Below are 24,827 nucleotides of genomic sequence, written 5' to 3' on the forward strand. Positions count from 1 at the left end.
AGGCTGATGGTGGAATTCATCTCGGACTAGAATGCTCTCGTGGTTGTGATTCAACAGACAGGAGTGTTTACTGGACACAAGGGGTCATAAAAACACTTTTGAGTTGCACATATGTAAAATGCATGATCCCAAAGTTCAGCACCAATATTAAAAGTTTGTATCTCGAGGGGAACATTTGAAATGAGGGCATTAAACCATTGCAAGGTGCTGAGCCTGGTAGAGCTGACCTGACTCTTTTTGAAGGCAACAGAAATAATCTAAGTCCAAACCGTACAACTTGTTTTTCAATCAGATTAGAAAAACTGTTTCCTTAAAGTTTTCTTAGATTCTTTTTAAGATTCGTTTTACTTTAGCAACCCCTCTCCTGTGTTTATTTTTTTGTTGGGTTGCTCGCACAGAACAACAAGCCCAGATCCCTCCTTGGGGGATTGTTGCTATGCAGACGGCGTCTCCTTTGAATTGATCCATGGCAGCGACACACACGTCTACTACAGGATCAGCTCCAACCAGGAGTCCAAATGTGCAAAAGGACAATCAGCATGTTTTGTTTAAATAAATAAAAAAATCCCTTCTATGTAATGAGAAGCATTTATTGCCAGTTATGTGGACTTTGTCGTGATGGAGGGTCCATGGACAATAAGACAAATCAACACAGGGAAAGAAATATGAACATGAAACATGAAAATATTTAATTTACAGTTGGATTTTCAAAAAAAAACTATAACGAATACAAAATACAATAAAGTGCAGGTAGTCTACACAAGTGTACTGTGAGTGTATGTGAAAGTGTATTTTAATATGAACTGGGGAGGGGAGACACCCCCGTTGAAACCAGTATTGTGAATAAACCAGCTCGCCTTCAGGTTTGGCGAGAATACCCAACCATCCATCTTAACACCTCGCAAGCAGATAAGAAAGCCACTTACCCTGCCGCCGCACACTCTCCCCCCCAACACCCCCCCCCCCACCCCCCCTTTGATCAGTGCACCCTTCGACGCCGGCCTCCGGCCCCTCTCTTCTGTCCTCACTTGTCGTCATGCCGGTGCGCGGACCTCATGCTGGCCGGGCCGTCGTTCCCCCCTCTCTCTCTTCTGTGGCCACGTACAACCGCTGACACGTCCTCCCCCAGCCTCTACCCCCCCCCCCCCCCCCCCCCCCCCCCCGCGCGAGGCCCACTCGCAAAAGACTCCTGTTTTTCCCGTCCAACCCGAGATTGAACTCGTCCTCTCCACCAAACCCGCCTCCCCATCCCCGAGGTTTGCTCGGGGGGGTAATTAAACCAACCCCCCCCCCCCCCCCCCCCCCCGGGACGTGAAGGTAACCAAGGACACGCAAGGCAGAAACTGACAGGTTTTATCGCACGAGGCGGGGATTCAGGGTGCAATTGTCTCCCTCCTTTCCTTTCTGTACATCAAAAGTCAGTTGTTTGAGTCAATACTTAAAAAGAAGATTTTTGACAGATGGATCCGACTGAACGATTTCATGAGCAGGGGGTAAAATGAGTTCCCCTGAGGTTACTTTGGCGAGAGGGAGACATTTGGGACACTTCTTTAAGCCAGAAGTTATTAAAAGGACCAGAATGCAACGGTGCTGCGTGGGTTTGAAAGGTTTTTACAACCACCAGACTCAAGATGTTTCAAACCTCTTTAAAGTAGCCTTAAAAGCGGAACATTTGGTAGTAACAAAAGATAAATAACAGCAGATTTTTTTCCTCTCTTTAGAATCCAAAAGTTCAACACAAGCTGCGAGTTTATTTACCCCCCCCCCCCCCCCAACACTTTGAGAAAGTCAGTCAATAACGTCTCAGTCAATGAAGCCCCTCTGTGAAAAGCACAGAGGATGGATTTCACTTGACTCTGTTCAATAAACCTTAAGATGCAGATTAAGACTAAAGGTGTGGGGGGGGTCGGTGAGTTTCATTGTTTATTTCTAGTATTAATCTCATGCGTGTGTTTCACTCAAACCCAGTTTCTTCTAGTCCCTCCGCCCCACGCCCCCCCCCCCCCCCCCCCCCAAGCTTTATAAACTCCAGCAAAGCCCACCTCCTCATTCCTTCATTCCCACTTCCCAGGAGGAATCACCCTTGGGACCGGACAGAAGAATGGACTCGGAGCGAGAGTGCGGGGTTTGTTACCGGACCTTCAAAGCGGGTCGGCCGCCGTGTCCCCCGGAGCTCCGCTGCAAACAAAGCTTCTCTGAGCGGTGCCGGCGGGCCCTCTCACGGCCCCCGGGGGCCCAACGACCCGGCGTCTGCCCGCTGTGCCGAGACACCGCCTCCATCTCCGGGGAGGGGGCGACCATGGACGAGACGGTGGACGAGAGCCTCCTGCAGCCGCTGATGGTCTCCGAGGAGGAGGAGGAGGAGGAGAAGAAGAAGAAGAAGAAAGAGGAGGGTGCCGTCGGTCCGGTTCAAGCCACGCTTCCGGAGGCTCCAGCCGAGGGGGGCGTCCCCTCTCCGGCCTCCATGGGCGAGAAGCTGCGGCAGGGCGGAAGGAGCTTCTGGAGGTCGATAAGTGAGAAGAGGCGGGAGCCGACGCCTCCCGAGACTCCAGCCGTGGAGAGAAACGTCCCCCTTTCCGGACTCTTCACTAGAGAAACCGACTGGGGCGATATATATCCAGGTGAGTCGACTGCTCCTTGTGGCTCGAAACTTTTCAAGTCAAAGCCCTTGTTGGTTGTTCACTATAGATTCATTTCAGATAACATTGGGGGAAGTGAAAGGGTGGTAGTGTAAAAAAATACCCAAGAAATACAAAAGTCCAGCTTTTGAACACACAACTCAGACTTTTATCCAAATCGTATGCTACTTAGGTATCAAAAATGACCTAGATTACGGAAGCCCTTATATGTTGTGTACACACACGTATTATTAATATACATGTTATATTTCTTTTTATTGAAGGGACTGAAGAGCCAGCTTAGTGATATGTCATCTATCGCCACATCTAAAAACACACACATTAATTTGTTATCAAAAATAAGAAGAAAAAAGTTTAGTTTGAAGGAATAAATGGTGAATGAATAATGAATAATAATACTCTAATTTGTTTCTCTTTTTACAGGACCCTCAGAACCCGAATCGTATTGTACGTTTTTTTGTTAGTCTTTACATGTAAGAGTCCACAACTTCAGATACCTGGGATGATGTGAAACTCTATTTATGTCCAATGGTTCTCCTCTGCAACATTAAACGTTGGATGATGATGATAATGTGAAGAAACCATGCCGGCAAAACATAGTCATCGTAGACGTTGCACACATTTGACAAAAGAAAAACTTCTGAATGGCCAAAGTGTCCCTTTTTCGGGCCTATTATTGCACAATGTATATGGTTCCTATCTATCCACATGAATGTATTTCATTTTGCATTATTGTTACTGGTTTTACATTCTATTTGAAGCTTTTTTTTTAAATAAAAGTTTGGTTGCTTGAGCCCACACAGTCCAACCGACCCCACGTTGTTCCACATCAGTCGCTTTAAAATGTGTGTATTTACAGCAGCAATAGACAGCATGAACAATGATAAGAATGACCATCAATTCATTAATACTTAGTTGACTGACAGCAAAATCTAGAATGGCCTGCTGTGATTTCCAGACTGTAAGTGACAAGTCAACATTACTGTATAGAGTACAATGACAATACACTCGATCAACTAAACAGCCTGTGAAATGTTCGTGATCACGCTAAAGAAGAGTGAAGGGTCCATTGTTCTCGGCTAAATAAATACATCACCGGTACAGTCAATTTCAAGAGGCAGGGTGAGCGGGAAGGTCTAAATAATTGACAGAAAGGGAAAGAGAGAGAGAGGGTTTGTTATTTTTTGGCCTGCAGGGTTTCAGCGGATATCGCCATGAAAGGAGTGCATGCTGGGACAACTGATATGATTTGTTTGGGGATTACCATGGGGAGGAAACGAACTGACGTCACTTCTCTCACCCACACACTTGAAGTGAGGGCGTGGAGGTCCTGTGTGTGTGTGTGTGTGTGTGTGTGTGTGTGTGTGTGTGTGTGTGTGTGTGACGTCATGCTGTCGGTTAGTTACATTGTTTATTTGTGGTATCATGACTCATGCGTATTTTGACTCAAATCCAGTTTCTTCTAGTCCTCCGCCCACACGCCCCCCCCTAACACCACACGTTATAAACTCCAGCAATGCTCACCTCCTCATTCATTCATTTATTCACACTTCACTAGAGGACCGGACAGAAAGAATGGACTCGGATCACGAGTGCGGGGTTTGTTACCGGACCTTCAACGCGGGTCGCCGGTGTCCCCGGGAGCTTCACTGCCAACACAGCTTCTGTGAGAGCTGCCTGCGGGCCCTCTCACGGCCCCTGGGGGGCCAACGACTCATCGTCTGCCCGCTGTGCCGACACACCACCTCCATCTCCGGGGAGGGGAAGGAGGTGAGAGCCGAGCTGAGGGTGGACGAGTGCGTCCTGGAGCGGCTGATCGTCTCCGGGGTCCTAGACCAGGAAGAGGAAGAGGAGGAGGAGGAGGAGGGGGAAGAGGAGGGTCCGGACGGTCGGGTTCGAGACGGTCGTCGGGAGAGCCGGGGGCCGACGCTTCCCGAGTCTCCAGCCGAGCAGAGCGACCTCTCCCCGGGCTCCCGAGGCGGGAGGCTCCGGCGGGGCTGTAGGAGCGTCTGGAGGTCGATTAGTGGGAAGAGGAGGGACCAAGGAGGTGAGTCGACTGCTCCCTGCGGCCCGAAACGCGTTTTTCAAGTTCCAGCCAGTTTTGGTTGCTCACTAGATTAATTTCAGATAACTTTAGGGAAGTGATAGGGTTCGTTAGGGTGCGGTGGTGGTATAGTGTAAACAACTTTCAGACATTACCAAATTGTGTGCTAAAAGGTCCATAAATATGGTAGCCTTTACTTTTTATGTTGTATACACACACGTATTATTAAGATACATATTATGTTATTCTTTTGAAGGGACTGAAGAGGCATTTCATGTGTAATGAAATACACGTCTTAGTTAATTTTTAAGAAGAAAAAGTTTAATTTGAAAAAATAAATGGTGAATGAATGTAAAGATCTGTTTCTAATGTGTCCTGTTTTCCTTTTAACAGACTGTATGAGCTGTGAGAACATGAGGGACCTCGCCCTGATGTCCATCTACATGTTTTAAAGAATCCACAACTTCTGATACCTGGGCTGATGTGAAACTGTATTTATTTCCAATGGTTCGCCTCTGCAACATGAACTATTGATGATGATGTGATGAAAGCATGCAGGCAAAACACTCAACCAGCCATAATTTAAGTGAGCGTTTTGAGCCTTCTGATTGCATGTTTCAATAATTACCACTATGCAGCCGTTGCACACATATGAAAAAAGAAAAGTGGAAAACGTCTGGCCCTTTGCGGGCCTATTATTGCACATGTATATGGTATTTACTATTTTCATGAATGTATTTTATTTTGTATTGTTACATATTTAATGAAAAATAAATGAATTCCTGTTTTTAAAATTCAATTTGAAGCTCTTTTTTTCTTATTTGGAATGTGTGAGTCAGTGTCACAAAAAAATAGTAAGTGTGTGTCTTTGTGTGGGAGACAGTGTCTCCAAAATACAGCTAAAATAATTGCATCAAGTCTCTATAGGTCAAAACTGACTTTAAAAATAAAAGCGAAGAGGCAAATATATTCTTCTGTTGAAATGAAAGGAAAAGATAAACCAATTTAACTGGATAAAAGAAATGATCGAGTACTTTACAAGACATGGGCCAATATGGTAAGGCCTCCTTCACACAGAGATCTGGGTCAAGAGGGTTACTTGATCCCAGCTGAACAGCGTTGCATCCAATCAGGCTCACGAGCAGCAGCCGAGCGTCAAAGCGCAATGTGAATCTCCAGTGTGACAAGTGACACTCGAGGATTGACAGCAGCACGTTGGCACACGGAAACCCTGTCCAAAAAAGTTGTCCATCATGTTGGAATCCTCAGCTCTCTACTCAAGGTAATCATTAATTTGACAAGCTTTTTTTTAAACTTTGCTTTGTTACATTTGAAAGGGGTGGGTGATTCATTTTGATTGCCAGCATTATGATTCCCATTAAATTCAAGCAATTATCCTGTGGTTCTTTTTCTTTTACTCCTGCAGACTCTTTTTTGTTTTGGCGCTGTTCTGTTTAGCTCTCGTGACTTTCACCATATCATCAGATGCTGCAAGAGGTGGGCAACTCAAGCCGGCTTGCACTAAGCTGTTTGCTGTTTCACAAAAATGTAGCGCCAGACAGTTGAATTTTATGATTCATGCCAACTTAAATTGTGTGTTTGATATTCATGCATAGTTATTTAAGGGTATATTTAACTAAAATGATGCTGTTAAATGCACATAGGACCGGTTTGCATAAATTCTTTGCCCTTAAAACAACTTTAAAGAATAACTGGCTATTTATTTTCCTATTTCAGCTAGTCCCGAAACCACCCAAGTGGACAGCGGCGGGAGGCACGTTACCCTGAAACGACTATATTCTTCACACAGCCCAACCCGTCCCCCGTACACCGGTCAGCCATCCCTCCAAACTGGAGCTAACATTGAAAGTGAGAAGAGAGGGATTTACAGAGTTGTCCCAACAATAATTTACCATCAATCAAATCCGGTTCGGCTGATGGGAGGTAGCCTTGGTTACAATGACGTTCCAGATAACAGGCCTTCCCAAGCAGGAACAACTAGTGTGCCGAGTGGAATGAACCCAGCAAGCAGCCACCCCCCGCTCAACATTAGAAAATCATCTTCCAACGAGGCTGCCAGTCCCTCTCAAGTTTGGGACACCAGAGAAGCTTGGAAATCCTCCATCAAAGATAAAGTTCCTGGAAGAAACTCTCCTCTTTTTTCCTCTCAGACTGGTAGATATTGGAGCCCTTTACTGCCAACTTCAAGAGGGCTTCATAGCAGCTATAAAGAGACAAATGAGCTCACTTCGGCCGGGCCGCGGAGGACATCTAGTGGGATTCCATCAAGCAAATCTATCGCCCTCGAAAGAAAAACGGCCCCTCGTCCAACATCAATCCGCAGATACTCGGACGTGTCTCTTATTAAAAGCAGCCTCGGCCCAGAAAGGCTGACTGCATCTGTAGCAGATTTCTCCCAAGGGTCTCCCTCTGTGTCTCGCAGCGAGACGCCAAGACGCCCAAATATCCAGGGCTATCTGTTGAAGGACTCCCAAGCTGCTTTTGGTCGACATGAGACAGTTCCAGCAGTCCCTTACCACGGACCTGCTACCCTTGCCTCTGCGCCACATAAACACAGGGCTTCTGAAGTTGTAGGCAGTTTTTTCCCCGGTGTAGAACCATTACAACAATCACAAAGAAAACCCCCAACCAAGGACCAACTGCATCTCTTTGATAATGCCAATCCACTGCATCCTAATGACAATTATTATCAGGCTCGGACGGATGGTTACGCCCAATACCAAAACACTGCTCAAATCTCTGCTCCGGGGAGGGATGCCATCGTGGGAGGTCTCAAAACTTTACCTAGTGTAAATTTTCGGGGTAACCATGCGGCTGGTGACGTTATATCTACAGAAAGTAGCTTCACGAAGGCGACCCCTAGAGGATCAATGCAGACCACCACACCCGGACAAACCATTAAAAGCCTCTATGGCTCCAGAGGGTTTGAGCCTTCTGAACTGAGAGCTGCCGAAGATCCGCATATTCTCTCCTCCAGTGAAGGGTCCAACTCCAGAGGACACAGCTCCATCAAGCGAATGGGCAATCCAGTCTCAAATATGAACCCTTCTTTGTCACAAAAGTATAGCTTTGGCCGTAGGGAGACCTCCGCCCCACTGGTAAAACCTCAGAGGACTCTGACAGCTTACCCCTCACCTTCTCCCAGCACGCAACAGGACCTCACATCGGGATTTAAGGAATCCTGGTCTCGGCTGCCTAAGAGCGATGCCGGTGTGGAGAGGGAGCCGGATCACAGACCGTTCAGAACCTATGGGAGAATATATGGACTTAAAGGATTCGGCACTCGATCACTCGAGACAGCCCAAACCTCAGGCAGTGAGTCTCCCGGAGTCCAGCAGGATTTTGTCGGTTATAAACCTAGAGGCTTGGAGATCTTGCCTCCAAAAAGCAGCCGTGTGAACACAGCAGGACGTGCCGCGCCGAGCAGGGAAGACCACAAACCACTTTTAAAGACAAAAACCACCGGATCTGTCTCCAGATATAAATCTGATGAATATGACACAATACGCAAGATCAGCCATCTCTTGGGGTTTCTACCCTATCGAAACGGAATCAGAGACCCTAACAACACAGCACACATACAAAATCGAGACAATCCCAAAATCAACTCCACTCATCTCAGACGAGCAGTGGAACCCAATGCTAAAACCCAACTGAAATTCGCACCGAGAAAACAAGACCTGACTGAAATTTTCCCAAAGAAAGTGAGCCTTTTCAATGGTTCCGCATTCCGCAGACTCTCAGACATCTCTCTTATTAAAAGCGTCCCCAGCCCAGAAAGCCTGACAGCATCTGACGCAAATATCTTCCAAGGGTCTCTCTCTGTGTCTCCCAGCGAGACGCCAAGACGCCAGAAGATCCAGTCCTATCTGTTCAAGGACTCCCAGGCTGCTTTTGGTGGACATGAGACAGTTCCAGCAGTCCCTTACCACGGACCCGCTCCTCTTCGCACGGCGCCACATATGCACAGGGCTTTTGAAGTTGTAGGCGGGTTTCCTTCTTATGTAGAACCATTACAACAATCACAAAGAAAAACCCCAACCAAGGACCAACTGCATCTCTTTGATAATGCCAATCCACTGCATTCTAATGACAATTATTATCAAGCTCGGACGGATGGTTATGCTGAATTCCAAAACACTGCTCAAATCTCTGCTCCGGGGAAGGATGCCATCGCTGGACGTCTTGACCCTTTACCTCTTGGAAACCATGGGGCCCGCGACATTGGACCTGCTGCAATTAGCTTCAGCAAGGCGACCCCAAGAGGATCAATGCAGGCCACCACACCCGGACAATCCATTAAAAGCCTCCATGGCTCCAGAAGGTTTGAGCCTTCTGAACTGAGAACAGTCGGTGTGGAGAGCGAGCCAGATCACGGAGAGTCCAGAACCTACGGGAGAATGTATGGTCCCAAAGCATTCAGCACTGGATCACTCGAGACAGCCCAAACTTCAGTCAGCGAGTCTGCTGGACTCAAGCAGGATTATGGAGGTTATAAACCTGGAGGCTCACAGATCTCGCGTCCAAAAAGCCTCCACGTGAACACAGCGGACCACGGCGCACCGAGCAGGGAAGACCACAAACCACTTTTAAAGACCGAAACCCCCAGAGCCGTCTCCAGATACACATCTGATGAATATGACACGATACGCAAGATCAGCAGGCTCTTGGGACTGCCCAATCGAAACAGAATTGAAGACGCTGACAACACAGCGCACAAACAAAATCGAGAAAGTCCTAACAGTGCCACCGCTCATATCAGACGAGCAGGGGATCCCAACGCTGAAACCCGCCCGAAATTGGAGCCGAGAAAACAAGACCTGACTGAACTTTTCGCAAAGAAGGCGAGCCTGTTCAGTGGTTCCACCAGCAGCACCGTGAGAGGCAAACGCGTGCGCACAAAAGCAGAGAAGCTCAACGAAACTGCTCGCATCGACGACGCTAGAAAGGACGCCATAGTCCAGGACCATCGGTCCGTCGCCCTTTTGGCTATCGCCCAAGCCAACATTCTCGGAAGTGCCGTGTTCGGCCACAACAATGCTAGGACACGAACACTGACCGCATCGCCCGATGACGACAACTTCTCGAACACCACCGCTGCAGCAAAGCAAGAAACGACAACAGCAGCAGCAGCAGCAGCAGAAGATGAAGAAGGAGCGGGTTTTTGGGCTTTGGAATCAGAGGGCGAAGTAAATGGTGCAGACAACGCAAGCGGAGGCCCCAAAGAAGTTAAGGAAAGCCAGCCGGCTGTCAGAAGCAAAGGAGTGGAAAACGGCGCGAGGACATCCGCGTTCTTCCAGGACGATGAAGGGAGCGGAAGCGGCGGTTTCGATGAGTCAGACGACGGGTCTGGCGAGTCGTCGCCCGACGACGCAGAGGGGCGAGGCCTTGACGAGGCCGAGCTGGAGTATCTCCGGATATCAACCGGGAACATCTCCTTCAAGTCGATGGAACTGCCACACACGGACACGTGAGAGGGAAATGTGTTTTTGTAATGTTGTCTGAGGAATCCCAATAAAAGATAGAAGCTGTTCAAAAAATTTCCCAAGTATTGGATTTTTTTAAATCTCACCCATTGTAGTCCTGTTTTGTCAAAAATGGGGTCGTTGTTGATTTGGAAACCTTATGTTGGTAAACCCAATTGTTAGGTTGCTGCAGCTTGTTAACAGTAATTTTTTTTGAGCAGGTAATTCTGTGAGTCCGTAAAGCAGAATTAGTTTATTAGCCAATTAGCTGATCACGAGACAATACGGTATGCCCACTAGTTATGCTTTAATATATGTGTGTGTATATATAGTAGTCTATATGTTCATCATGTATGGTTTGTTTGACAAAACAAGACACTTCAAACTTAAGAAAATGGTCTTTCAAATGGCCTCAACAGATCTGTTTCATTCTTTGCAGAAAAGAACATTTATCTTGGATGACGAGAGATACTGAGAATTCTTCTTTGAAATATGTTCTATAAATCATGACTTCTAACATGGCCTTTTAAAACATTATTCTCCAACACTGACTTAAAAGAAATGTCTTCTCTTTGGAAGAAAATAACTGATTTTTCTGGGTGCCGTTTGTTTCATTTGGTAAATTATTTTCATAATAAGTGCAAGGGGAGGCAGAAGAAGGTCATACTTGAGGCTTTTTATAAATTGATTGTATTCCCATTCCTTGTGTCCTCATTCCCGGGCAGGCGCTGGCTATTCAGTGTGCTGACACAGATTTTCCACCACCTCTTTCTAGCCTACAAGGAGGGTTTCAGCATGCTGGTCTCTAGGTTAACACGCTATGAGATGGGGAAAAAAACCTGTTCCTCCCCCCCCTTTTTTTTTTTCTTTGAAGGTCTTTCAGTGACTTTGCCAAAGCCATTAATAAAAAGTTGTTTAGAAAAAAACGAGTAATTGAGTTGTTTTTTCCTGATGATTTCAGCCGTAAAGCGAACACTGGCTGTAATAGAATGGTTTAGTTTAACCCCAGAAATGTGCTGGTCATGACATATATTTGTATTTGTGTTAGTGGAAACCAGACTAAACCTTAAACTTGTAATGAGTTAATCTACATGTGTGCCAAGAGCAGATGTTGAATGTCCCACTAGATGGCGTTACTCATTCATTTCTGTTAACCACACATGTGACATCAAGTACGGCATGTTCTCGTGGTGTGTTTTGGGACTGTTCTTTTGAAGCAAAGGGACTCAAAAGAGGATTAGACACATTTCAGAATTACTGTTATGGATTTAGCTGTATTTGAGCTTTTAAAAAACAAAAAGAAGCTCCCAATTAAGATCGTTAATCGTTTTTTCCTTTCCACCCTAATCAATCAGCCAGTTCAGACTTGAGGGCGCCGAGTCCACGCTAAGCTTCGCTTCACGGGATCCCAACGAGTCCATTCACACGACACCTGACCCTTCACCTCTTCCCCGGTCGGCCAGCACCTCCTAAATACCACTCCTACGCTTGTCCTCGATCCACGAGCTCAAAGGGGCCCCAAGCACAGAGTGGGAGGGTCTGAGGGATCGGCCGGTCAAAGTTAAACGCATTGTACATTGGATTACAGCCCCCCCCCCCCCGCCCCCCCCCCGCCCTCCCCCCACCTCCCCCTCTTTACCGCCGCCACACAAATACCCGTGGAAAGTGGAACCGTCCCCTTTCCCATAGGGTCGGGAGGTCTTAAGGTGCCATAATGGTATGTTGTCAAGACGTTGGCCTGTCGGCGCCTTCAAAGTTCCCCTCTTGATAGTGCTGCCTTTATGTGTAGTGGAGTGTGTTCTTTCAGTGTGTGTGTGTGTGTGCGCTCGCCTATGATATTCCCTGTGCATGTGTGTCTATCATAGACTGTGTGTGGGTCTCCTCCCACCCTCCTCCTCCTCCTCCTCCTACTGTGAGGGGAATTCTGTACCATGTGTCTGTGGTTTTCAGGGAGCTTTCAAGGAAAAAAAAAAGCACAGAGGCCCCACAGTCCCCCGCGCCCCCCCCCCCCCCAAAAAAACAACCCTCCTCACCCTTCTCCTCACTCTGCTCACTCCATGTGGCACTTCTTACGGTTCTGACCTCCCTTTTTCCTCAGACAGGCCAGCAGCTACGCAGTGGCAGAGCTAATTTTGCGTGCGGCCTGTTATAGAAACACATCCGTAATCATGGCAAACATTCTCTCCTGACGCGAGAGGGGGGGGGGGGGGGTGAGAGAGAGAGTGTCGGTTGCTGGAGGGGGGGGGGGGGGGGGGGCAGAGAAAGGCTTTTTGTCTGGCTGAGTACACTATGTGAAAGAGTGGGCGGTGAGGAAAGAGAGCTGGAAATACATTAGAAAAAGCGTCGCCTTGGTATTCGCGGGCTCGAATGACCTCAGATGCCGTGCGTAAACTTAACCTTATTGAGTCTGCGGTGATTCACTTTGCCCTAAAGCCCCCCCCCCCTCCCCCCCCCCCCCACGTATGAACAAAGGGAAAGAAGAGAGAAAGTTTTTGAGGATTAGCAGAGGCCTATAATCCAGGGCTTCTTTTGGCTGAGTAAACACTAGGTGAGTTTACCCGAGCTAAAACACTTTTACTCATGTTATATTGTGGCAACTGCCAAAAACAGGGCCTTCGCACGCCTAAAACTCACTAGAAACCCACTCTGCGTCTTCACGCACGTCCAATATAAACCTTTTGAATGATGGGAAGGAAGCAATTCAGGAGCACGGCATAGCGCGGGCATTGAAATTCCCACATCTGCTTTGGGAGCTAGAGTCATTTCCTCGTCTCACGTGCGGCGGGTTTCCCGTGGTCCGCGCCGTGGAGGAAGTCATAAAGGCAGGAAGACTTCCTGTATCGTTGCCAGCATGTAGCAGCAGGGACCGTTCGTGCTCCGCCAAGGCCGCGGGGAGCAAATACGAAAACAGTTTAAAAAAAAAAAGAAAGAAAAAAAAAAGAGAGGTCTCTCGGTTCCAAGAAATGCATCTGGCCTTTATACCAGTTGTTTTTACAGATGTTTTCACTGGGCTTAGCAGACGTATAAAAGCCCCCCCCACCCCCCCCCCTTTTTTTAAATAAAAATGAACCACCACGACAAACTGTGCTTCATCCGAATTTACACATGATCTCAGAGAGTTGCACGTTGTCACATCATCGCACAGAGTGCTCTGTTCTGTGCTTTCATTCGCCGGGTCGCCTCGCTCTTAAATTGTACCCAATTTAACTTTCTGCTGTAATGAATCACTTTGAGGAAAACAATAATTCAGAGAGGAGTTAAAATATATAGTTGTATAAATCACTGATGAAATGAGTTAAGTAAAAAAAAAAAAAAAAAAGCCATTGATGTGTAACATGCTGTCATGTGCTATCTGAATCCATCGTTATTCACACAGTTCTGTGCGGCCCGGCGGAGGAAAACGGCCACGACCCTGGGTCGGCGTGTGATTTATTTCTTCACTCTGAAGGATTCATTGAGGCCCCCGCGAGTGTGGCAACCAACGTGGTCATTGAGTCCACCTTCGACGCGCACACACACACACGCACACACACACACGAATACAGTGTCACAACACATGAAGCGCCGCCCGCTCGGACGCAACGGGTCCACCTGTCGGCCTCCATCCAGCGGCCCTCTATGCGTCTGAACTCTGTGCCCTCTTCCCCCCCCCTCTTTATTTCACCATGGCGCCTTGACCGGAGACGTATAGCGTACATCGCCAGCTGTGTCCCTCTTCTCCAACTGGGGGCCGAGGATCGACTCGACTGTGTTCAGGGTGTACGTGAGAGTGAAGACTGCAGTATGCTTGCAGTTACACTTTCTTTCTGATACGGGGTGGGGGGGGGGGACAAACCTTTTTGCTGTTCACACTAAGCTCGTTTCCTCTCAATGACTGAAGGGAGAAGGTCTGCAGGTGTGGGCCTGATCTCTGTTGGCGTGCGCGTTCTCATTTCTATTAATTCCTACGGTGCCTCTGTCTGGGTCGAGTTACGTGGCCATCTGTGGACGAGGTGGACGAGGTGGACGAGGAGGACGAGGAGGACGAGGTGGATGCAGGGCCTCACGCGCGTTTGGCGAGAAGAGAAAGACGGCGCTTTTAAAGGCGTATTTATCTAAACCTGGACACTTAGCGAGAGGGTGATGTCGAATGAGATAAGAGACGCCACGTTGGTCAGATGACCAGTAAGACAAGTTATTACTCTCCCCCCCGCCCCCCACCCCCCCGCTGGCCACCCGCCAACTTGGAGAGCAAAAGATCTTATCAATGGGAGTGGTGAGTGTGACTGAACCGCCAGAGAGGCTGCGTAGATAACAATCGGGCTGTTTTCTTTTTCCACATTACAGGGTGACATCTGCCGCTGTGTGTGTGTGTGTGTGCGCGCGTTGGGGGGGGGGGGGGGGAGTCAAGGGGCATGAGCCCGCCCGCGTCTGTGGCATTTATTGCAATGTTAACACACGTCTCAGCAGTTGAATTGTGCCCCCCCCCCCCCCCTCCCCCGCCCCCTTGCTTATATCCGTAGAACTGTTGAATTTTATGTCTTAAAATTGCCCCTTTTTTTAACAACCCATCCCCCGCTGTAAAAGCATGCCAGACACCAAAGAAACCACAAGTCCTTTTTTTTTTTTTTTTCTCCATCTTTTAGTCAGATTTTTTTCTTTTTTTTCCCTAAAGCAACAGAAGTAAAACTCTCTACATCAATGGCAAATCTCACAACATTCCCATTCAGTACCTTCCCTGCGGGGAACAGGAGGAAGAGATAGAACAATATAGAGCAGCAGCAGCAGCAGCAGCAGCGCTTTTCCTGCACATTTCATGAAATACAACCATGTAGCCTCCTAAACTGTTGAACCGCGTGTGTCTGAGCTCTCCAGCGACAACTGTGGTCCGTGATATGTAGCTGTGGAACAAAAACAAAACAAAACAAACACCTTCATTCCAATGTTGCTCAGAGCTCAACGTGGGCTCTAAATGGCAGGATGATAACGTCCACTTTGCAGGGCCGAAAGCCTGTTTTTACACTTTTCTTTCTTCCCCCACCCCCCCCACCACACACAAGAACCCTCGAGCACTTGGCCGAAAATACTGCTGAGTTTCAGCACGAGAACATCTCCAAAAGACATTATAAATAAATCAAGTATCACGTGTTTGCCTGCGAGTCCGCATGAAAGTCTGAGATTTATGTGCTGAATCTGATTTGAAGCCCAATTGCTCCCACCCCCCCCCCCACTCCCCACTTCTGCATTAGTAACCCATATTAGAGCCAATTCCAACCACGGATCGCAATCTGCTCATAATAAAGCTGCATTGTTATGTTCTCGGCTCCCCAAGAGTCACGTGACCGGAGTGAGCGAGTTCATGAACTTCCCGAGAGAGGCAGACAAACACACGGGCACATCGCGGAGCTACACTGATGCACATGGATTCTTTTTTTGTTGTTGTTTTTTTTGTAATTTACATTTTTCTTCTTCTGGTTTAGAGTTGTGGGCGACGAGGCCGAAGCGACGGCCGTTACCAGATACATCACAAAAAGTTACACTTAAAAAAAAAAAAAAAACTAAACAAAGCAAAAAACGTCCAGTTCTGAGAGCTGAAGGTTGCTTCTTGAGGTGCTGTCGGAGCTTCGTCTTCTTGTTGTTGTTGTTGTTGTTGTTGTTGGGGTTTTTGGCACCGACGGCCATGCGGCAATTAAGTCCCTTTCGTTGGCGGCAGAGAGAAACCGTCCAAATCTCCTCCGATTAGGGCCGTGGCTTTCAGTCAAGTCGCCTGACGGATCGCTGTCACGCCGAACAAACGTAAACATTTCCTGACAACTGCGCATCCGAAAAAAAGGGACAAAAGTAGACACGAAAATAGACTTGATTATATATTGTGCTAGGTCAGCCCTATTAGTACTAGCTGCTAAGCAGGGGAAGGGAGGGGCAGGCACTTTAGTGCTGATGCATAGCAGAGATTGAAGTGAGAGCTAAGCAAAAGACAGAATGGGGGGGGGGGGGGGGGGGGGGGGGGGGGCGAAGTCTTTAAGACGGATTTAAGGTCAAAGCGCTTTGAGCCCAAAGTGTAAAAGTGTATAATCTTGTACAGTGTAGTACCTTTAGTGAACAAAACTGAGAACCAATTCAAATACATTTTGTCCATTGCGTAGCAACAGAATTAAAATATGAAGCGACCTCCTTTCCCCCCCCCCCCCCCCCCCGCGCTAGCATGGCTGTCGATAGGGTCTCTATCCTCCGCTGCACGTACCTACGGTCGGTTACCATCCTGAGACAAAGTGGGTTAAGCCGGACACAAGTGTCTGGAGCTAATAGCGCTAATTGGGATACCTTGGCTCCGTGTCAGGGGTCTCAACCTGAGCTGTGATTCGACAGGATGCTGAGTTTATGTCCCGCTAAAGAGGTTAATCTGACCTGGGTGGCTTAAGCTAACCGGCGAGCTACTATGTCCCCTGTCGCTTCGCTCCTGTGTTTTATATTCTGGGTGTATGGCTTTGTTAAAAAAAAAAACGTTAAACAGGAAGATAAAAAGATAAAAGAGCCCAACGCTAACACAGGCTACGCTAACGTTTCTCACAGTAAACGGGAAGGCCAGCGGAGCGGCTAGTACCATTGTCGTTGCTAACGTTAGCCAAAATGCCCCATTCACGTCGCGTGAGATTCATCGTGTCTTCCGGGTTTCCGACTCCACGCGAGCCGCGCTCGTTGAACGTTAAAACCCGGCGACGCACAAGTGCATTTGACGGATATTGTGTCGTATTCACCATGCAGATTTTCAGCCGACACACTGTTCAACTGACGTGAATATCAGAATCGTCCCTTTGAGACGATGAACGCAGCAAAAGCCGCCAGACACTTTATCTTTATCTGCTGCAGCATTTTTAACGTTAAATCAAGCACGAAAAAAAACCCTCTAAACTTTAGTCGCGTTCTTTGTAAAATGGCTACAATCTGAAAATGAGGCACTTTTTGAGCAGATACACAATTGTATCCATTTTTTTTCATCCATAAACTAAATACCCACCATAATTATTAGAAATGTTCTCTTGGAAAAAAATAAAATAAAAACACCAATCGCCATCCGTTTGTACCCTTCTCTGATTGGCTTTCACTCAAGGAATGAGAGCAGCAAATTGCTTTTTAAAGAATGTCATTTGGCACACATCCCTGTTCGGCTTCCCCCCCCCCACCAGCACGATGAAAGCAACCCCCAAAAACAAGTTTTCCGTCAGGGGGGGGGCGTGTCCGACCCAGCCGCTCCCTCAATGCGATTGGTGGTCGTCGTGGATGGAGGAGGCGGGGCTTGGCACCAGATTGCTTCCCGAAGAACGACATCAGCACTCTGAAGGAGGGAGGGGGGAAAAAAGGCCACACAGTTAGACGCAGAATGAACAACATCTCAGATAAAAAAACAAATATGACGACGCGCGTGTATTCAGTGTCTCCTGCTTATCAAGGTAGTCCTAATATCTCATGGGTGTCACGAGGAGACGTTTGAGCTCCTCACATCACACCGGCCACGTGAGCACACAGGTGGGACAGCTGCTGCATGCTGCGAGTGCACCGCAGTCGGCCCCTGGCTGCGCAGTTAATGGGATTATCGAGAATGCGGATTTAATGATAATTCTGCTCCAACGTAGAGAGCGGACGAATCACAAGGAAGCCATCTGCTCGTTTAAAAAAAAAAAAAATCCATTTCAATTTTTATACTGTCCTTATGCGCGGTCGAAGGTTTTGGGGTCAAGTCCCCGGGGGAAAAGTTGACAAATTGTGAGAGAAAATCGGACTCAAGGGGTGAACGACCTATAGACGCGTGTTCCCATTGGCATCAAACTACACAACATCTCCGGGGCGTCGGCCCTACCGCGTCACGAGGGTTCAACAGAAAGAGCACAGCTGGAGTTCACCTGGAGTTCGAGGGATGGGGAGCGCGGGCGGCTGTGAAAGATTAGGCCGACGCCCTTTCAGCCGGGTTGCTCTGCGTCAGGTGAGAGGGTGACTCACGCCAGAAGGCCCTCGAGCCGCCTTCAGCCAAAGGGGAAACAAATGCACTCGCCGCGGGGGGGTGGGGGATGGGGGGGGGGGGGGGGGGGAGAACAGGTTGAGAGAGTTGCCCGTCTCTCTCGCCCCGCCCTAATAAAAAAAAAATGTCCCAGCAGCACGTGACCCTCTAATTGCATGAGGTCTCTCTCTCTCTCATTGAGCTATATTTAGCCCCACAGACGGTGCCCGCCAGGCGGCCAAGCCGTGACGGCCCAAAACCAGTGCGGGCATAAAAAAAAATAAAAAAAAGAAAACGAAGCAACAAACAGAGGAGACAGCCTGCATACGCACTGATGCGCCGCCATGGACGCACACACGGGGAGGACACACACACACACACAAGCAAGACACTATAATTATGCGGATGACATTCGCTTAATGACGACCTTTCGCCATAGCGCAGACACGGCAAATTATACGGGGCGGGCGGGAGAGCTCTCCGATGCCTCGCGGCCCCCGCTGCCTCCTCACGTTCCCCCCCCCCCTCCTCTCTTTCCGTGAGTCCGACCCGCCCGCCGATCGCCTTCATTTCCTCGCTTCGTTTCTCCATCTCCAGTCGATGCAGTGATGGTGGGGGGGTGGAGGGGGTGTGTGTGGGGGGGGGACGTGTTATTTCTGGGACGTGTGCTCATCTCTCCCCTTTGCTCTGGCAGACTGCTTTTAAATCTAAGAGGTTAGACGAGGCTATCTGCCTCCGCAGTCTGTGTCTCGCCAGTGACTGTCCTCAAGCCGCCCCCCCCCCCCCCGTGTGTGTGTGTGTGTGTCTGGGTCTACGTGATGTCTCCATCGAGGAAAGCCACCCTGCTCCCAGGCTCGTAAATCCAGTGCCGGGCCTGTCATTTCCACGCCACCCCGGCGCCCAACACGGCACGCAGCCCCGGTCCAGGCGCCCGTGACGCGAGTCACATGTCACGCCATCAGAATGAGGCGGGTCGCATTTCGCTTCAAAAGCAGAGAGACCTGCGCGCTTTATTACACCCCAAACAGCAGTGCACAAGCTGCAAAAAGGGTAAGAACAGCAGCGTGTTCTCCTCGGAGCCGTCGTGTGACCTGCAGAGACGTCTCAGGGCAACTTGCTCGGACGCCATCCCTGACCTCTGACCTTTAAAAAGGCAGAAGCGATTATAAAGCGCTCGTTGTTTGACCGACTTGGCAAAGACAGAAATCTTTGAGTGTTTTTTTTTTTGGGGGGGGAGGTTTCACAGATCCGCAGCCTCGACTATAAAAAAAAAACACCAAAACTAAAAGGTTCCCTCGACCCAAACCGAGACGCCTCCTTGCTTTTCGAGTTTGTGAATAAACGCCAAGCAGAACCGCTCGGTGAACCCTGGGCATCGATCGTCAGCCGGGCGCATTAACGGTGAATCGGCGGGGGAGAGGGGGGGGGGGGGGGGCCCTCGCAGCACAGCCCCGCCGGTGATTTCTGGGAAGTGTGAGGACATTGCCATGGCAACGGCAGAGGCATCCACTTGCTACCATTCATTTATTTTCGACACGTATTCTTTGCTTTAAACTTGTTGTTCTTTCGGCTTTATTACCGGAGCACTTACGGCATGGATTAATTCATGAGAGGGAGGGGGGAGGTGGGGGGGGGGCTTTTAGATAGTAACTGAGCGCCACTGAAAGCAGAGTCGAAAGGGAGCAGAGGTGGAAGCTAAACTTAACCAGCTGGGATCTGAGGCTCCATTGTCACATTACTGTTTTACGGGTTGATGGACAGTGTGGAATGAAAAAAAAAAAAACACGGTGACGAGTCCTTAATGGCGCCGATGGCGTGCCCGACAGGAAGCCTTTCATTGTCTCAATTGAGCGAGCGCTGCACATTTTCCCCCCTTTATGCACGGCCGCTTCATGCATCGCACTGTGTGGCCGAGAGCGCGGCAGTTGAAAGACAAGCGCACACACCCACACACACCCCCACACACCAATACAGTCAGTCTAGTTTAAACTTGTATTTTTGTGCACTTTTTTTCCCCTCCTAATTAATTCTCAAATTTAATTGAATATTTTCTTGTCTTCTAGTATATATTGTGCATTTTTAATGACAGTGTTGATACGGCTACTGCAAATTTCCCCTTGGGGATTAATATCGCGAATATCTATCTATTTACCTACCTGTCAATCAGTCCCGCCCTAAACACTGCTGCCGTCACCGAGTGGGTGTGATGTGGCACACGGAGGAGCTGGAATGTGCGGGGACAGGAAGAGACGGACAGAGCAGCAACGCCGAGTGTGCGTGGGGGGAAAATATGTCCGCTGCCTCACGTGCGGCCTCACGTCGGAGTATTTTTAGATCAGGCACGCGGACCAGAGTGCGATCACGCAGTTTCCACCCGTGACCCCCGGAGAAGACGGTGACTCGCTAAGAATTTGAAGAAGAAATAGAGAGTTTGCTGAACATTACATTGGCCTCAGTCCGTCCACCTGTGTGTGTGTGTGTGTGTGTGTGTGTGTGTGTGTGTGTGCACCTGGAAGCTTTAGAAAATGTTGGGACCCGCGTCGTGGGTGTTTTGCAGAGTGCGCCTGAGCTCAGCCTGCAGCTACAAACACTTTGAGAACTGACTTCCTTTAGTGGCGGTAAATATAGCATTGCAAGTGTGAGCCGACCTCGTGCAACAGAAACTGGCTACTGTACTGATATCTGACATGGGACGTCCTGTCCCCGGACAGGACACACTGAGAGCTAAAGCCAAGAGGACTGGTTGAAAAAAAGAAGAAAAAAATTCATATTTCATTCAATCTGCACTCTTTCATTTTGGGCTGACTCAGACCACCGATATCTGTCGTGTGTTGTTCCACCAGTTCTGCCACTTTCTTCTGATCGTGGATGGCTCTACCAAACACACACACACACACACACACACACACACACACACAGGCGGCGTCTTGAGCGAAGCGATATATAGAGTAAAAGCCTGAGCAGGTGTTATCACAAGCCACGGTGGTGAACATTGCATTCCTTTCAGTCACGCTGTTGTTTCAGGGTCATGACGGATTCAAAAGTCCCCAAAAACTCTGAAGTAAATGACCGCCGGGGGGGTGAAGCTGGGGGGTGAGATCCAGTTTGCATGTGGAAATCTTACAAACTGATGCCAGCCTGTGTTTCACAATGCCTCCGTGTGTGTGTGTGTGTGTGTGTGTCCATGCCAGCTTGTGGCTTCTGCTCCAGTCTGATGATGAATTGTGTAATTATTAATAGAGACACCTCTGCTCCACAGACACCCGCACACAGAAGCTCCCCCATTCGTATTTAGCTGCCCCGTGTGACTGAGCGCACTGACAACGCTGCATCTATGCAGCATCAGTGTCGGCGTGGATTCAATGTGTGTGTGTGTGTGTGTGTGCGCGCAGTCAGTGTGACAGCCAGACCGGGCCAACAAGCACCGCAAATATTTATCTACGGACCTTCTGGAGGCACCGCGAGCGGCGCTTCTCGCTCTCAACCTCGTCTCCACGGGAGGAAAAAAAAAAAAAAACCCCATCAAGTTTGCCCTTGGACTTGTTATTTTAAGACTTTTAGGAACAGTGACACCCCCCCCCCCCTTTACTGAACTGACAATTCTGCAGAACTTTCAAAAGAAGCTCCAATCGTCATCATAACCTACCAGCGTAAAGCGGAACACGGGATGCCGGACTGGCCATGAATACAAACAGTTTCATTAGCGGCGTGGGGGAGGGGGGGGGGGGGGGGGTGATTTGGCGGGGACACGACGGACGGTAAACAGACGCCGGACCTCTTTCCCGCCTTGTTGTTGTTGTTGTTGTTCCCGTCCTTGTGGTTTGTTCTTAAACGCGTGCGATTAATAAGCGTCCCTCATTTCCTCCGCTGAGTCGATGGGCTTATTTTTTTTTTTTAAAGCGCTCTGGTTTCGGCGCCGTGACGCCTGCAGCGCGGAGGGGGGGGGGGGGGGGGGGGGGAGAGAACATTGTGTTAACGGGTGGGTGGGGGCGTAATTGTAGATTCCACAGTTGCCGTCTGTCATTAACCGAGAGGGAACATCTAGTTTCCTGCGAAGCACGAAAAACAGTCAACAACAAAGAAAACAACAACAAAGACACGACACCGCTGATAAAACCATGAAACTGAATTATTTTGTTGTATTAGAAAACGCTACTTGAAAACGATTTAGCGTTAGCTAGCAGTAGCGACTGCAGTCACATGGGAAGAAAAGCCCGCTTTAAAAAAATTCTCCCCATAAATTGAAAAAATTCACAAAATGTATTTTTTTTTAAAAAGGTTTAATGTCGGGGTCAGAAAATCCGAATGAAGACAAAAAAAAGGTAGAGACTCTGTTCCTAAAGCTCCAAAATCCATGAATGCACGAGATTTCCGACTCTACCATTCGCGCCACGGTCCCCTCCCTCCCCCCCACCACCACCCCACCCTCACTACCCCCGTCCCCGAAAGCACAGGAAGTCGTTAGCTTCGGCCCGGCGGAGGGTGACGTCGGGGTGAGGCGGCACTCTGAAAGGTTAACGACCGCTCTCGGGCCAATAATGGCAGCAGTGAGCAAACACCGCGGCGCCTTCATTCGATCCGCGCCGACGAGTTCCCGGGAGGGGGGGGGGGAGTTGTTGTTGTCTCAATCGCCACGTAGTCGCCACGTCAATAATCCCGCCTGCGGAGACGGGGGGGTTCCGGGGGGGCGGCGGTGCGGTCGAGTGTGCGCTGTAACGCCCCAAAAGTCTGGGGCTAAACTCTTTTGACTCTTTGTCAAATTGGCTTCCTGGTCCGGCAGACAGCGTGGACCTCGGTCCCGTGCGCCGCGGGTTAGGCAACTCAAACGTGGGCCGTGTGTGTGTGTGTGTGTGTGTGTGTGTGTGTGTGTGTGTGTGTGCGTGTGTGTAGTCTGAAGTCTCCTCAGGCAGAGAGTGGAGCAATCCATACGCTGAAAGAGGGCCTCGTTCTTCAGAACACCTCTAATCGACCCAACTTCAACTCGGGAGGCAACTGTTGGCTAAAAGCCACAAAAGAACGATTCTTCTTACTTTAATGGAGATGATCCTATAACTAACTCATCTAGCTCAGCCTTAATTCTAGCCGTGATGTCGTGTTGCTAATCGAGTCCCCGGCGGCTCATCAAAGTGAAGGAACAGCTGATTAAACGCCGTGGTCGCTGCACTACTTCCACTCCGCCCTTGTGCAAAGGAAGAGCTCCGCTGAGAATAACTTGACCTCTCGGCACGGGGTCCTAACTGCGTTCTCGCCCCCCCGTCAGCACCTCGGCTGCCCCCCCGAGATCAACTCTGACCCCCTGTCATCCCCAGACACACACACACACACACGAAGACGAGCTTGCACGCGAGAGATGCTTAAGGAAACCGTGTGCGACCCACAGAAACAAACAAGAGTGAAAACACACACACACACACACACACACGGCCTCCTGTGAGAAGTGGCTCGTTAGTGGACGGTAATCAGCTTAACGCTCTCCTACGCCCACCGGCGCTAAGCTCTTTACAGACAAACCCGGTTAGAGAAGTGGCGGCTGAGCGATGCCACGGCCACCCCCCCGGATCCAATGAAACACACACACACACACACACACACATATACAGTCAGACCCACACGGATCATGGTGCAGAAACTCTGTGGGAGTGTCGAGACAAATGACCTCGGGCAGCGCGAAGACGTATGTGCCAAAGAGGTGCGGCGCGACAGACGGAGAGAAGAAAAGAGGCCGGGAAACAAACACGGAGCGAGAAGAATGACACGAGGGGAGGGTGTGGGGGGGGGGGGGGGGGGGGGAACAGCCCTCAGATAAAGCAGAAAGAGAAACTTGAATGTTTTCCAGGGAGAGAGTGTGAGGAAAGAGGAGGAGGAGGAGGAAGGAAAGCAGACAAATAAGTGTGTGTGAAAAACTCCTTCTTCTTCCTCCTCCTCCTCCTCCTCCTCCTCCTCCTCCTCCTCCTCCTCCTCCTCCTCCTCCTCCTCCTCCTCCTCCTCCTCCTCCTCCTCCGTGGCCTCAGTAACCCCGGCATGGCCGCTCCAGCTCTCCCCCGGGAGGAGCCTGGCATACATCCCATACCACGGCGCACAATCGGCGCTCTGTCGCCGGGATCGCGCACACACGCACACACACACACACGAGATAGCAGCACACACAGTAATGGTTCGATCGTGTCAGTGTAACCGGTCGGCCCGACCGTCGGAGGGATTGTCGTGAAATTTGGCAGCGGTATCCATGGCAACCGGAGGATGAATCCTCTCCTCGACTTTGGTCGCCAACCCACTAACCCCTCCCCCACCCCACCTCACCCCACCTCCCTTCCCTCCGGGCGACAACCGGAAAGTCACCTTTTCCGTGACTGTACCAACCGTTTCAGACTCGGAGCGGAGTCGAAATCGCTTTCAAGTCTCGACGGGGCGAACGCGAACTCACACCCGCTGAGAGCTTCAACTTCAAAGTGGCACCAATGCACCGACACGATGACGGGTTGACAGTGCATCAATCGTTAATTACGCAATAAGGACATAACGATACAATGCAGTAATGGGAGCTGGGAGGCGCCTCACCTTCACTCGGGGCTTATAAAAAAATAAAAAGCTTATAAAAGGGTGCGCGCAGCCATCCTGTAATGACTTTTTATGTATTCATTCTTTCAAGCAGAAAACCCTGAAAAGCTCCTTAATTTGCACAA

At 49.3% G+C, this 24,827-nt stretch overlaps 2 protein-coding genes across 2 annotated transcripts; both read left to right on the top strand.

The window, feature by feature from the left end:
• Positions 1-4,035: 4,035 nt before the first annotated feature.
• On the top strand, positions 4,036-5,482 carry si:ch73-335l21.4 (E3 ubiquitin-protein ligase-like). The gene is made up of 2 exons (XM_062560855.1): positions 4,036-4,686; positions 5,077-5,482. The coding sequence occupies exons 1-2, from the start codon at positions 4,065-4,067 to the stop codon at positions 5,133-5,135; spliced, it is 681 nt and encodes a 226-aa protein (XP_062416839.1). The 5' UTR covers positions 4,036-4,064; the 3' UTR covers positions 5,136-5,482.
• A 304-nt stretch (positions 5,483-5,786) lies between these two features.
• On the top strand, positions 5,787-11,026 carry LOC119223613 (uncharacterized). The gene is made up of 3 exons (XM_037480959.2): positions 5,787-5,965; positions 6,110-6,180; positions 6,421-11,026. The coding sequence occupies exons 1-3, from the start codon at positions 5,937-5,939 to the stop codon at positions 10,176-10,178; spliced, it is 3,858 nt and encodes a 1,285-aa protein (XP_037336856.2). The 5' UTR covers positions 5,787-5,936; the 3' UTR covers positions 10,179-11,026.
• Positions 11,027-24,827: the final 13,801 nt, after the last annotated feature.

Source organism: Pungitius pungitius, chromosome 1, assembly GCF_949316345.1.
Source record: "Pungitius pungitius chromosome 1, fPunPun2.1, whole genome shotgun sequence".
In the NCBI taxonomy this organism is placed as follows: domain Eukaryota; kingdom Metazoa; phylum Chordata; class Actinopteri; order Perciformes; family Gasterosteidae; genus Pungitius; species Pungitius pungitius.